The sequence below is a fragment of the Rhodotorula paludigena genome (genome assembly GCF_050403205.1).
Source record: "Rhodotorula paludigena JCM10292 DNA, Rt_paludigena_JCM10292v1_ctg3, whole genome shotgun sequence".
Classification (NCBI taxonomy): domain Eukaryota; kingdom Fungi; phylum Basidiomycota; class Microbotryomycetes; order Sporidiobolales; family Sporidiobolaceae; genus Rhodotorula; species Rhodotorula paludigena.
The window spans coordinates 433,513-445,739 of record NW_027481455.1 but is presented as its reverse complement, the minus strand read 5'-3'; the positions used below and the strand labels follow the sequence as shown (position 1 = coordinate 445,739).

General features: G+C 65.3%; 4 protein-coding genes across 4 annotated transcripts; all 4 read left to right on the top strand.

The window, feature by feature from the left end:
* Positions 1 to 258: 258 nt before the first annotated feature.
* Positions 259 to 4,029, top strand: NAT1 (peptide alpha-N-acetyltransferase complex A subunit NAT1; the record flags this gene model as incomplete). The annotated part of the gene is made up of 13 exons (XM_076646117.1): positions 259 to 487; positions 562 to 755; positions 824 to 1,178; positions 1,262 to 1,387; positions 1,454 to 1,777; positions 1,868 to 2,187; positions 2,270 to 2,401; positions 2,486 to 2,565; positions 2,652 to 2,721; positions 2,804 to 3,008; positions 3,124 to 3,354; positions 3,421 to 3,764; positions 3,835 to 4,029. The coding sequence occupies 13 exons, from the start codon at positions 259 to 261 to the stop codon at positions 4,027 to 4,029; spliced, it is 2,805 nt and encodes a 934-aa protein (XP_076508396.1).
* An 847-nt stretch (positions 4,030 to 4,876) lies between these two features.
* Positions 4,877 to 5,806, top strand: JCM10292_005217 (uncharacterized protein; the record flags this gene model as incomplete). Its single annotated transcript, XM_076646116.1, has 3 exons — positions 4,877 to 4,918; positions 4,990 to 5,707; positions 5,769 to 5,806. 3 exons carry the CDS (start codon positions 4,877 to 4,879, stop codon positions 5,804 to 5,806), a joined length of 798 nt encoding a protein of 265 aa, XP_076508395.1.
* An 818-nt stretch (positions 5,807 to 6,624) lies between these two features.
* Positions 6,625 to 8,135, top strand: JCM10292_005216 (DUF6534 domain-containing protein; the record flags this gene model as incomplete). The annotated part of the gene is made up of 5 exons (XM_076646115.1): positions 6,625 to 6,688; positions 6,794 to 6,982; positions 7,078 to 7,199; positions 7,260 to 7,664; positions 7,728 to 8,135. 5 exons carry the CDS (start codon positions 6,625 to 6,627, stop codon positions 8,133 to 8,135), a joined length of 1,188 nt encoding a protein of 395 aa, XP_076508394.1.
* A 694-nt stretch (positions 8,136 to 8,829) lies between these two features.
* On the top strand, positions 8,830 to 12,097 carry JCM10292_005215 (uncharacterized protein; the record flags this gene model as incomplete). The annotated part of the gene is made up of 4 exons (XM_076646114.1): positions 8,830 to 10,123; positions 10,195 to 11,084; positions 11,158 to 11,905; positions 12,003 to 12,097. 4 exons carry the CDS (start codon positions 8,830 to 8,832, stop codon positions 12,095 to 12,097), a joined length of 3,027 nt encoding a protein of 1,008 aa, XP_076508393.1.
* Between the last annotated feature and the right edge of the window lie 130 nt (positions 12,098 to 12,227).

The following is a 12,227-nucleotide window of genomic DNA, read 5'->3' as shown; positions in this document are numbered from 1 at the left end:
CACGCAGTACCTCTTCAGCGTGCAGAGCGGACAGGTGCGTCGAGGCGGAGAGCGCGAGCGTGTCGCAACGCGAAGTCGCGGCGACGGCGACGGAAAAGAGTGCGCGAAACTGCAGCAGAGAGGGGCGCAGGCAGGGCAGAGTGCAGTCTGAAGCACTCGTACACCCGCTGGCACTCTCGCCCGCTCACTCTGTGCGACTTGGTGCGACCCCCTTCTCCTCCTCCTCCTCGTCCTCCCCGGGTTCCCCCTCCGCCCGCCATGCCGCCCCGCCGCAAGCCCGTAAAGGCGCCGCCCGCCGCACACGCAGCCGCAGCCGCGCACCCGGCCGGGCCCTGGCGCTCGCCCGTGCCAGAGTCGCACAACCGCTACCTCGCCCAGCCCGACGCAGAGGCCTTCACCCGCGTCCTCGGCCTCTACGAGGACAAGAAGTTCCAGGAGGGCCTTGCACTCGTCGACCAGATTCTCGCAAAGCGCCCCGACCATGGCGGTCCGTCCTCGTCTCGCACTCCCTCCCTCCTGCTCGTCCGACCTGCGCTCACCCACTCGCGCACCGCAATGCAGAGTCGCTGTGCATGCGCGGCATCTTCCTCAACAGCCTCGACCGCAAGGAAGAGGGCTACGCGTCCGTAAAGCGCGGCACCAAGAACGACCCCGGCTCGCACATTGTCTGGCACGTCTACGCCCTCTGCCTCCGCGCAGACAAGCGCTTCGAGGAGGCTCTCGACTGCTACAAGAAGGCCACCGAGATCGAAAAGGTGCGCCGCCCCGTTCCTCCCTTGCTAGCCGGATCCGCACCTCATCCCCTCACGCTCTCCCCTCGCAGGACTCGCTCAATCTCCTGAACGACATGGCGCCGCTCGCGGTCCAGCTCCGCCGCTACGACGACTATGTCGCCGTGCGCCTGTCGATCTTGCGCACGCAGCCGCGCATCCGCCGCAACTGGCTCAACCTCGCCGTCGCCCAGTTCCTCGCGCGCCAGTACCCCGCCGCGACCCGCACGCTCGTCTACTACGAAGAGATGCTCCGCGAGGTCCCCGACGGCGACGTCGAGCTCGGCGAGGTCCTCCTCTTCCACGCCCAGGTCCTCGAGGAGGCCGGCGAGCTCGAGCGCTGCCTCGACTTCCTCGGCGAGAAGAGCGCACAGATCCCCGACCGTACCGCCTATTCGGTCCAGCGTGGTGCGTCGCGCGCTCACCATGCCACCGACTGCTGCTCCGTAGCGGCGAAGCTGACTGCGTGAGGTTGTTCTTCGCACGCACAGCTCGTCTTCTGCTCAAGCTCGGCCGCACCGAGTCTGCGCTGTGGGCCTGGGAGGTTCTTCTCGGCGAGAACCCCGAGTCGACCGAGTACATCCGCGCCATGGTGCAGTCCAAGGGCGGGTCCTGCGGTGCGCCCCCTCTCCCTCAACCCTTCCCGTTCCCTCCTTCTGACCCCGCCGCCCACTCGTACGCAGATGCCAAAGACGCAGACGCGCGCCTGCACGCCGTCTCGATCCTCGACACCCTCTCGGCGCAGTACCCGCGCTCGCTCTCGATCCGGCGCCTCGCGCTCTCGCTCCTCCCCGCCTCGGCCCCCCAATTCCGCACACGCGCCCAGGCGTACATCCTCGACGCGCTCAGCCGGGGCGTCCCGAGCGTGTTTGCCGACGTCAAGGCGCTGTATGCTGAGGCGGACGGGGAGGGCGACGAGAAGGCGAGGATCGTCGGAGAGGTCGTCGAGGAGTTTAGGAGGTCGCTTGAGAACAAGGGCGCGGTCGTGACCGAGGATGTCGGCGATGGTGCGTCTGGCTTGTTTTCTCGTCTGTCTAGTGTTGGCCTGCTCCCGTGACTGGCGGCAGCGACTGAATTTTGGCGCGATCTCGACGCAGACGACTCGGTCGAGTCGCCGTCGACCTACCTCTGGACGCTCTACTTCCTCGCCTCGCACTACTCGCACCTCTCGCAGCCCTCTGCCGCGCTCTCGACCCTCTCGCTCGCCCTGGCGCACACGCCCTCGCTCCCCGAGCTGCACACGCTCCGCGCGCGCATCCTCAAGCGCGCGGGCGACAGCGCCGCCGCGGCGCACGCAATGGAGGACGCGAGGCGCCTCGATGGGCAGGACCGGTTCCTCAACTCGAAGGCGGCAAAGTACCGCATCCGCAACGGCGAGTGCGAAGAGGCGGAGAAGGTCGTCGGGCTCTTTACTCGCGTGCGTTCTTCCGGCTCGGCGTCTGCCGCTCAAGTCCTTGAGAAGCTCAGCTGATGTAGGAATTCACGTTTGCCGGATGCAGAAGGACGCGCCTTCGCCATTCGAGGACCTCGTCGAGATGCAGTGCCTCTGGTTCATCCACGAGGAGGGCGACGCGTACGCCGCCAATGAGGACTGGGGCCGCGCGCTGAGGCGGTACCACCAAATGCTGGACGTGCGTCTCCGCTTGCCTCTGCCCCTTTCCCTCGCCGTCAGAGAGGCAGGAAGGTGCTAACGTGCCCTGCGCGATTGGCCACAGATTTTCGAAGACATCGAGCACGACCAGTACGACTTCCACAGCTACTGCATGCGGAAACAGACGGTCAAGGCCTACATCGAGTGCGTCGAGCCATTCTCCCCGCATCTCGTTGCGCTTGGTCTTCTCCAGCACACGCTCACGATGGACGGTTGGTTCGATTTCACAGGCTCCTTCGCTTTGAGGACAAGCTGCACCGCCACCCGCGCTTCGCCGCCGCCGCCAAGAGCGCCATTTCCGTGCGTTGCCACGGCACCCGTCTCGCAACTAGCCAGTGTGGCATGCTAACGAGGCTTTCTTCGCTTGGCGTACCCGTCACAGATCTACTGCCGCATCCACGACGATCCCTCGGCCTTCTCCCCCTCGGCGCCCACTCCCGCCGCCGTCGACGCCGAGCCCGCCGCGGCGAATGGCGCATCGGCCGCGGTCGAGTCCGAGCTTGCTGCGAATGGCGACGAAGCGACCGAGGCTGAAAAGGCTCAGAGCCGCAAGGACAAGAAAAAGGCCAAGGAGAAGGCCAAGAAGGGTGCGTTGCGCTTTTCCCAGCGTTGGCCCCACGAGATGGACATGCCACTCTGCGCGGTGGCGCACGCGAGCCGCCCTGATTGTGCGCATCGTGCTGACGATGATCGAATTCGCAGCGGAGAAGCAGGCTGCCGGCGCCGATGGTAAGAAGGACGACAAGAAGGACGCCGAGGAAGCGCCGGCCAACAATCTGTACAAGGACACGGACCCGCTCGGCGTCGCGCAGCTCGCCGACGCGGTCAAGGACCCGCTCGCGCAGGCGCAGAAGTTCCTCGAGCACCTCGTCAAGGTGCGCGAGGACGACGTGCAGACGTGGGCGCTGGCGGCAGAGGTGCACTTGCGCCGAGGTGCGTACCTCATCTTGTTCAGCTTCCTCTACTTCAAGTTCCACTGACACAGTGTCGTACTCGCAGGCAAGCCTCTCCAGGCCGTCCAGGCTCTCCGCACCGCGTACGCCCTCTCGCCGTCGTGCCCTCTCCTCCCTTCCGTCCTCGTCCGGCTGCACGCCTCCCTCTCGTCGTCCACTGCGCCGGCCGCTGCGCTCGCGCTCGCGAAGGAGGGCGTCGCAACGCTCCTCGGCGGCGAGTCCGTCTCGCCCGCCCAGTTCGTCGACGAGCAGCTCCAGCGCCACGGCGCCCGCAGCGCCGAGTGGATCCTGCAGAGCGCCGAGGCCAAGCGCGTGCTCGGTGACGCCGAGGGTGCGAAGGCGCTGGTGGGACAGCTGACGCGCGACGAGGTCGTCGAGCCGTCGCTCAAGGTGCGTTGTCCCGCCCCTTCCACAGCCTTTCGCCGAGCTGATTCTGACCCCTTTTGAACTGCCGCTACAGCACCTCGAGCGCGGCCAGTCCTTCCTCCGCACCCTCTCGGCTTCGCCCGCCGAGCTCGACTCGTTCCGCGCTGCCGCAGCGTCGCTCTTCCCGCTCGCGCGCGCCTTCAAGACGTCCGACGAGCTTGCCGCACTCGACGCCAAGCTCGCGATGGAGGAGGGCGGAGAGCCCGTCGAGGGCAGGGAGGAGGCGTAGATATGGGAAGGTCGTAGTCAGAAGGAACCGCATCTTGCAACAACAAAAGGTGCCGCCGAGGCGCTCGTGTCATCATTGTGGCCTTGCTGCCTGCGCGTCGCGCGGTCGCTTCCGCTTGGCTAGTCACGCTGCTTGTTGCTCATTCCTTCGAGCCTTTTGGCGAGCTCCCGCGATCTTGTCATACCGGCATCGTCTCCGCCAGGCCCGCTTGTCGATTCCATCGTGCTTGCCGGCGCAAAAGGAGAGCTGACGGAAGCAGCAGTTGTCTTTGTACTCGCTCAGCGAACTCGAGCGTCGCAAGCTTCGGGCAATGGCAGCAAGTCGAGCATGGCATGGAATGGCAGATGAGAGACGGCGGGAGGAGATATTTGGCGTCGGACGTGGAGAGGCCGCATGAGGTCGCACAGCATCAAAAAATGCATAAGACGCATTTCGTCAACTCCGGCAGAGGCGAGCGAGCGAGCGACGTGAACGAAAGCGCGCGACCTGACTCCGAGGTCCAGTCTCTCGTCTGAGACGTTGGAGCGGCCATGAATGCAGCTCAGCAGCCTGGCCAGAAGACTCGGAAGGCGGTCCCCAGGCGTGGAGTTGGTTTGTGAGATGAGGCGGACGAGATGAGGGGAGCAGCGCAGACGTAGCGTGGGCAGCTCTTTGGCGAATGATAGCACTGAACGAGCTCAATGAAAACGGTACAGGTCTCCAGACTGGCCTCTGCAGCGAATGTCGTCAGCTCGAGCGGGTGGACGAAGGTAGACCTTGGGCTCGTCCGTCTCCTACGAGTCACCGCAACCCAGAGGACTGGCCGAGGGGCGCAGCGAGAAGGTGCACAGCTGCAGCAGCGTCTAGGATGGCTAGTCGTCCTGCCAGTCTCGAAGATCTCCCATTTGAGGTGAGTTCGCAACTTCATCTCTCGAAGCTGTCGCGCTTCGCACAGGCTGATCGGGACTTGCGTGACGCTAGCTGCTGGTCGAGATTCATCTACTGTCGCTCTCGTCGGCTTTGCCCAACGTTTCGCGCCATCTGCGCTCCCTCTTTACCGCCACTTCCCCTCACCACCGCGCTCTCTACCTCACTCTACGACATGAGCGCAAGACGCTTGCGCACGCCGTCAAATACTCCATCTGCACCCTCGAAGTTGTCCATCACCTTGAACGCATCGCCCAAGCGCGAGGCAAGAAGCTCAAGTGCCCGCAACTCCCCCGACGACTCGTCAAGGGCCTCGGCACCGGTGTCAAGAACGACAACATCGACCTCCCGCTCATCACTTATCTTCTCGAGCATTACCGCGCCTCGCCCAACAGCCAGGGCGGCTACCCGCTTGCGCGTGCCGTCTTTGCGCGACATCTGCCCCTCATCCGCCTACTGCTTCGGCACGGCGCCGACCCGGCACTCAAGGACGGCTGTGCCGTGACAACGGCTATCGCGAACGGCGACGCCGACCTCGTCAAGCTGCTCATGGAGCGCGAGGTGGAGCGCGCCGATGCGATGGATGAACCGCTGCACGAGGTCGTCTTGCAGGCAGGCGGCGGCGGGTCAGGGAAGAAGCGGCGCCGGGACAGCGGCGGCGGCGGGGGTAAGAGGAGGAAGGTCGAGGATCGCTGCGCCGCAACTAAGGAGATGCTCGAAACCGCCGTGAAGGCCAAACAGTGGGCAATCGTAGATTACCTTACAGCAAAGGGTGCGTTCCATTTGCCCGTACAATCACGAGGAGCCTTGCACTGACCGGATTCATGCCTCAGGCGCATTACCCAGCCTCAATGTGCTCGCCATGCTTTAGACGCGCGAGGGTTGCTTAGACTGAGTGCGTCGCCGTCTCGCTCCGGTCTTCTTCAAGGTATCTCGCTGAACACGCATACAATGCAGTTGACCAATGTATCGCCAACATCCTGTGCATAAGCCTGCTCCGTCATCGTATAACATTTCGCACAACTCGCATCTTCGCAAATGCATTTCTCGTTCGCCCATCGTCTTGCCGGGCAAGCAGCTTTCACCGTGTGTCTTGGGCTGCGACGGCATCTTGCACCCCATTCATTTTCAGTCCAGTCCGGCTTGCAGACAGCCTGTCGAGTTACGAACACCTTACTGGCAGCCTTCTCAACCTGCATGCGCAACTTGCAGGCCACATTTTCTCGCCTCCGCATGCCCCGCTGTCCCTTACGGGCTCTCATGTCGAGCAGAACGTGGTCAGAGCTGCAGATTTACGGCCGCAGCCGTTGAATGCGCTGTGCGTAGGTAGGCTTGCGATGCGCGCGCCGTCTGCCTTCGCCCGACCGGATCAGCGTGCCGCAGTGCACTCGATCGCCTTGCAGTACCCGGTGACTGCGCTGGCGCTTCGAGACCTGCACACTTCATTTTGGAGACTTCCGGCCACCGTCTGGAACCCCCGCACCGGCCCCACCACCTCGTGCTCCTTCCCCTCCTGGTTTCTCGAGACTCATGGACTTTCATCACTGCCTCCCGCGCCTCTTTGCCATCGTCTCTACTCTCGATTCCTGCTGCCAGATTGGCGGCCTCGCGTCGGCGTGCTTCTGCGTGCTCAACGTCGTCTGGCAGCCGTATCTCCCGGCTCTCCCGCTCGATCGGGCGTAGATGTCCATGAGCGACACTGATGACTATCCAACGGTGGCTACGACGCAGCGAGCGGCCACCTATATCGTCGGTGCGTCCCTGGTCCACCTCCGAGGGCATCTCGCTGGGCTTGTTGAACGAAGCTGACCGCGAGCCTCCCGCGCCCCCTCTCACGGTCCTCTCGATGCGCCCACAGCGCCGCTCCAGGCGGGATACCTCGCACAGATAATGCTCTACAGCGTGTTTGCTACGCTCTTGTGCCTCTCGTGGGACTCGGGCGAGTTCAAGCGGCACCCACGCTTCGGGAGGTGGACGATGCTCGTGTGCTTGCTGCTCAGCACGGCGTACACGGCTCTGATTGTCCAGCAGAGCATGGATGCGGCTGGTGCGTCGAGCTGTATCACAACGTGCTGGAAGATGTCGAGCTGCCTCTCACATTCGCTGCGCTAACTTCTGCATTTCCGCCAATCCGCCTCACAGTCGACCAGAACCGGACGTACGGCAATCTGGCAAACGGCGACGTGCATTGGAACGCCTTGCCCATCCTGAGCGGCTTGATTGGCTCCATCGTCGAGGCCTACTTGGGCGTGCGAGCCGGGATTGTGCGTTTCCTCCCATGCCTGCATGGCAGGTCGTGCACTCAAGCTGCTCACAACTTGCAGCTCATCACGAGGCGTTGGCTTCGCTACGCGTTCTGGATCTGGCTGGCGTGCCTCATCCTCGTCGGCCTGGCTTTTGCCAGCCTCACGTGCGTCGACGGCGTGTTGTTTTACAAGGGATATGCGGCCACCGACCTCCCAGTCACGTACAACCATGCCACCGCGGTCTGGCTCTTTACCTCTGCGGGCGCCGACTTGAGCATTACGATTGCATGCGCGTGGGCGCTCCGAAGCCGGATGAAGGGGTTCAACAACGTGACAGACGGCTTGCTGCGGCGGCTCATCTACTTTAGCGTGCGGACGGCGGCGATTTCATGCTTCTTCAGCATCGTTTCGTCAGTCGTCCTGTTGAGCTTGGGCGACACGGACCTCGAGTCGTTCCTCGCCTTCGCGTTCTGGATGCCCATGGTGCGTGCGCGGTTTGTATCTTCTTTGTCTGAGGTTCACTGCTGATGACATCGCCTTGAGCAGCCTGGGTTCTACTGCCTGTCCCTCTTCACCTTCCAAGCCTCTTCGCGGCGCGCGATAGACGAGCGCCTCGGGACCAACACGACCGCCGCCGGTGCGAACGCGGGCTCGCCGCCCAACCAGGGGCGGGGGGTCTACATCCGGCGCCAGATTGAAGTCGTCTCGGGGCGCAAGACGGTCAGCGCCTCGAGCGGGTTCCCGCCTGGGAGCGGGCAGGGCGTCGGGACGAGCAGCGGCGGGAGCGCAAGGCTGGGGATGCCGCTGCAGATCAGTGTGCACCAGCAGAGCGTGACCGAGTACGACGAGCCCGCCGGGCCGGTCGACATGTGCGGCGGCGAGTCGAGCGTCGACGAAGACGACGAGCGCGAGAAGCGCGACAAGCGCGAAGAGGGCCTGGGTGCTTTCGTCTGACCCCGCGAGGCGGGCCTTTGTGGACTGTATCAGTATTGACTTGGTGTTGTGGTGTTGTGGTAGTAATGGCCCGCTTGTATCGTCGCATATGCTTCACGTGTTGCGGATTAGACGGGTCAGCGAGAACAAGGATGGGAGCCAAATGGGAGCGGAGCGGCACGACCTTAAACACCAGTGCGCGGGCTCAGCTGGCGAGACTCAGAACCCTACGTAGCCAGAAACAGTCGGAAGAGAGGCATTCGAAGCAAAGGCGCAGAAAAGCACGGAGTTAGTGCGCATCGGTCGTGAATGAGAAGAGAAGAAAGGGAAGCGGGGGCAACGGGAGAGAGCGCAAGCAGGGGTGCATCTGTGGGTCTACGTACTATTGTGCGCTGTATCTGTGACTCGGCAATCTGCCCTGCAGAGGCCGCGAGGACGAGGCTGCGGCTGTTGCTCCGCGCAAGTTTCCTCTGCGCCGTCTGCGCTCGCTCGCTCTCCGCCGTCGCCCTTCCCGCGCAGAGCAACGCCTGAGCGTACGAGTGCTCCAGCCTCGCCCGCTGCTCCCTTCGCTCTCTCCGCGCCCACCCGTCTGCTCGTGCCCGGTCGCGCGACGCTCGCGGCTGCTGCGCTCGTCCTTTCACCGCCCTCGAGCGCACCCGCTCACCGCAACCCCGCCCCGCCCGCGTTCGAGCACCCGCCAGAGCCGCCGAGGAATATGGCCACGTGGGCTCAGCGCGCGTCTGCACCCGCAGACTCGCCCGCCGCCCCAGACTCGTCCTCGTCTTCCCCGGCGCCGGCACCTTCGTCGGCCTCGGACACTCCCGGTCCCGCCCAGCAGCAGCAGCAGCCGACGCCGCGCTCTGCTTCCTTCTCCAAGGCTTCCTCGTCCGACAACTGGCGCGCGCCTGCCCGTGGCGCTGCCTCGTCTTCTTCCACCGCTCCGGCTACCTCGACTACCAGCGCTTCGACCCCGAACGGCTCGGCTAAGCCAGCAGCAGCACCAGCAGCGGCACCGGCAGACGAGGACGACGGCGAGTGGGAGACGGTCGAGAAGAAGGAAAAGCACGCGCAGGGCCCGTCGGGCTCGTTTGGCTCGCGCTTTGGCGGCAAAAAGGGCGGCAGCGGGTTCAAGGACAGCGAGGGCGGCAGCAGCAAGAAGGGCGGCAAGGACAGTGCCGGAGCGGGAGGAAAGGGCGCCAAGGGCGGGGCGGGCGGCGCACGGAACGCAAAGGGCGGCGACAAGAAGGACGGCGCTGCCTCGGCCGCGCACGTTCGCCCCTCGCTCAAGCCCGCCGCGAGCTGGGCAGACGACGACGGCACGGGGTTGCTCCCCTCGCCCAATTTCGGCGCGTCGCCCGCCCCGACGGCCGCAGTCGCGCTCGGCGACGTCGAGGGCCTCGCGCTCCCGCCCTCCGAGGCTCCGTCGCCCACGCTCGAGCAGAAGGAGAACGTCTCGGGCGACGCCGCGGCGGAGGCAGCTGCGCCCGTAGCGGACGTCCCCGAGCCGGCCAAGCCGCAGAAGAAGGAGGCGCCGCCGCCCAAGGTGAACGTCTGGAGTGTGCGCAAGGACCAGCTTTCGCAGGCGGGCGACGCCCCGGCCCAGTCGCAGCCGCAGCCTCAGCAGCAGCAGCCGAAGGAGAAGGAGCCCTCGCTCGCGGACGCGGCGGCGCCGAAGAAGCAGGCTGCCGCAGCAGACAAGCCGGCAAAGGGCCAGCAGCGACAGCCCTCACAAGCAGCCAGCAAGAAGGAGAAGGCGGCAGCAGCAGCAGCAGCGGCCGCGCCGGTCAACGGCGGCATGAAGCCGTCGCCGTCGACCCGCAGCGTGAGCGGCGGCTGGTCGTCGCTTCCGGCGAGCGCGTCCAAATCGAGCTCGGTGGTCGTCGGAGGTGAGGACGCGGCGAGCTGGCCTGCGCCGGAGGACGCGCACAAGCAGGAGGACGACAAGCCGAAGGTCAAGGAGGAGAAGAGCGAGGCACAGCCCGCTTCCACTGGCGGCAAGAAGAAGAAGGGTACGTTGATTTGCTCGAGCCCCTCGCTTCAAACGAGCCAGGCTGACGAGCAATCGATTCACGCTATGCAGGCGGCAAGGAGAAGTGGGTTCCGCTCGAGGCTGACATCACGGTCAACCCGTCGGGCCAGGGTCAGTCGTCGAAGGCCAAGGCCAAGGCTGCTCGCTCCGTCTCGGGCAGCGGCGCCCCGCAGAAGAAGGGCGTGCAGGGGCAGGCGGTGCAGCAGCCTGCTGGCGCCAAGGGCAAGGTGGTCCCCGGCGCGCCGCCCGCGCTCGCCAAGCCCGTCGCTCAGGCCGCTGGCAAGGCTGCCGGCAAGAAGGGCGCTGCCGCTCGTCCGCCGACGCTCGAGACGAACCCGGATGCCGAGGGCGTCATCCGTCCCTTCGGTGGCACGTCTGCCGGTGTTTCGCCGTCCGCTTCAACCTCCGCCTCCGCTGCCAACCCTTCCTCCTCTTCCGACGCGAACGGCTCGACGCCCGCCACGACTGCCGCCCCGTCGACGACCGGCAGCGAGCCCGGCTCGGCGCAGGGCCAGCAGGCCCCGCGCCCTGGCCTGGCCTTTTCGCAGCAGCAGCACCCGTCTCAGCAGTTCGCTGGTCGCGGCGGACGCGGTCGCGGTGCCGCGATGCGCGGCGGTCGCGGTGGCCGTGGCGGCGCCAACGGCAACTTCCGCGGCGGCGCGTTCCACAACCAGCAGCAGCACGCCGCGGCGCTCGCGGCGGGCTTTGTCCCCGTGCCCGTCGAGCTCGACCCGCACGGCTACCCGATCATCGACCAGTTCGGCAACCCTGTCATGGCGCAGCCGCCGCAGCCCGGGCAGCAGCAGCAGGTCCCCGGCCAGCTCCCGCCTGGATACATCGACCCGCGCATGCTCGACCCGACGCGGTACTGGCTCCTGGGCCAGCTCGAGTGGTGGTTCTCGATCGACAACCTCGTGCGCGACCTCTTCCTGCGGCAGTCGGTGCGTCCCCTTCGTTCTCCTCTCGCCCCTCAGATCTCGTTCAAATGCTGACTCGCTGACTTCGCACGTGCAGATGGATGCCGAGGGCTGGATCTCGGTTCCGCTCATCGCCTCGTTCAACCGCATCAAGAACCTCACGTCGGACCTGTCGATCGTCATCGAGTGCATGCGCATGACGCCCGTCCTCGAGGTCTCGCCCCTCGGCCGCTTTGTCCGCCTCGCGCAGACGTGGCCCGAGTGGGTCCTGCCCAACGCGCAGAAGAACGACGAGGTGCAGAAGGACTTTGACGAGGCCAAGGAGGCGAAGGAGAAGGGCGAGCAGGCGACCGCAGAGGACAAGGACGAGAAGAAGGCAGGCGAGGAGAAGGAGGTCGAAGCCGCCGACGCCGAGAAGAAGGAGTCGGACGTTCCTGCCGTCGTCGACGAGAAGGCACCGGCGGTCGAGGAGAAGGAGGTCGAGCCCGCCAAGGTCGTCGAGCCGGTTGCCGCCCCGGTCGTCGAGGAGTCGCGTGCAGCACCGGTCTCGCCGCCCGCTCCTGCGCCCGCACCGGTTCAGGTCAACGGCGATGTTGCGAAGGACGAGCAGCCGGAACAACCTGCTGCGACCCCCGCCGTCGTTGAGAAGGACCTCAAGGAGCCGACCGTCAGCGACGAGACGACCGACTCGACCGCTTCCATCAAGGACGTCAAGGACTCTATCCCGCAAGGTGGTGAAGAGCAGGAGACGAGCGCACCCGCACCTGAGCAGCCGCCTGCAGCTGCCCCGACTGCTTCGCAGTCGGTTCCCCTGGCCCGGAAGGAGTCGTCGCCGCCACGGGAAGGTGCGCTGAGCTCGATCTTTCGCGGCTTGTTCTGCCGCAAGTAACGGAACAAGACGCATCCCCTCCTTCTCCTCTATCCTCCCTCGTCTGCTTACAGCGCCACATACGGTCCTGAGCAAGGCGGCGCCGGCGCAACCTCGACTCGACACCACTGCCGTTTCCGCCTCGGTTCTCGCCTCCCCGTCTCCCTAGCTCTCGTCCGTACATGTGTTCCACGTTGTTTCTCCTTCGCCTTTCCTCCCTTCCATTCCTCGCATGTGTCTCTGCCCATCATCTACATCTGTACCACCGAAGCCTCTCTGCCAACTGCATAGCTCTCTTT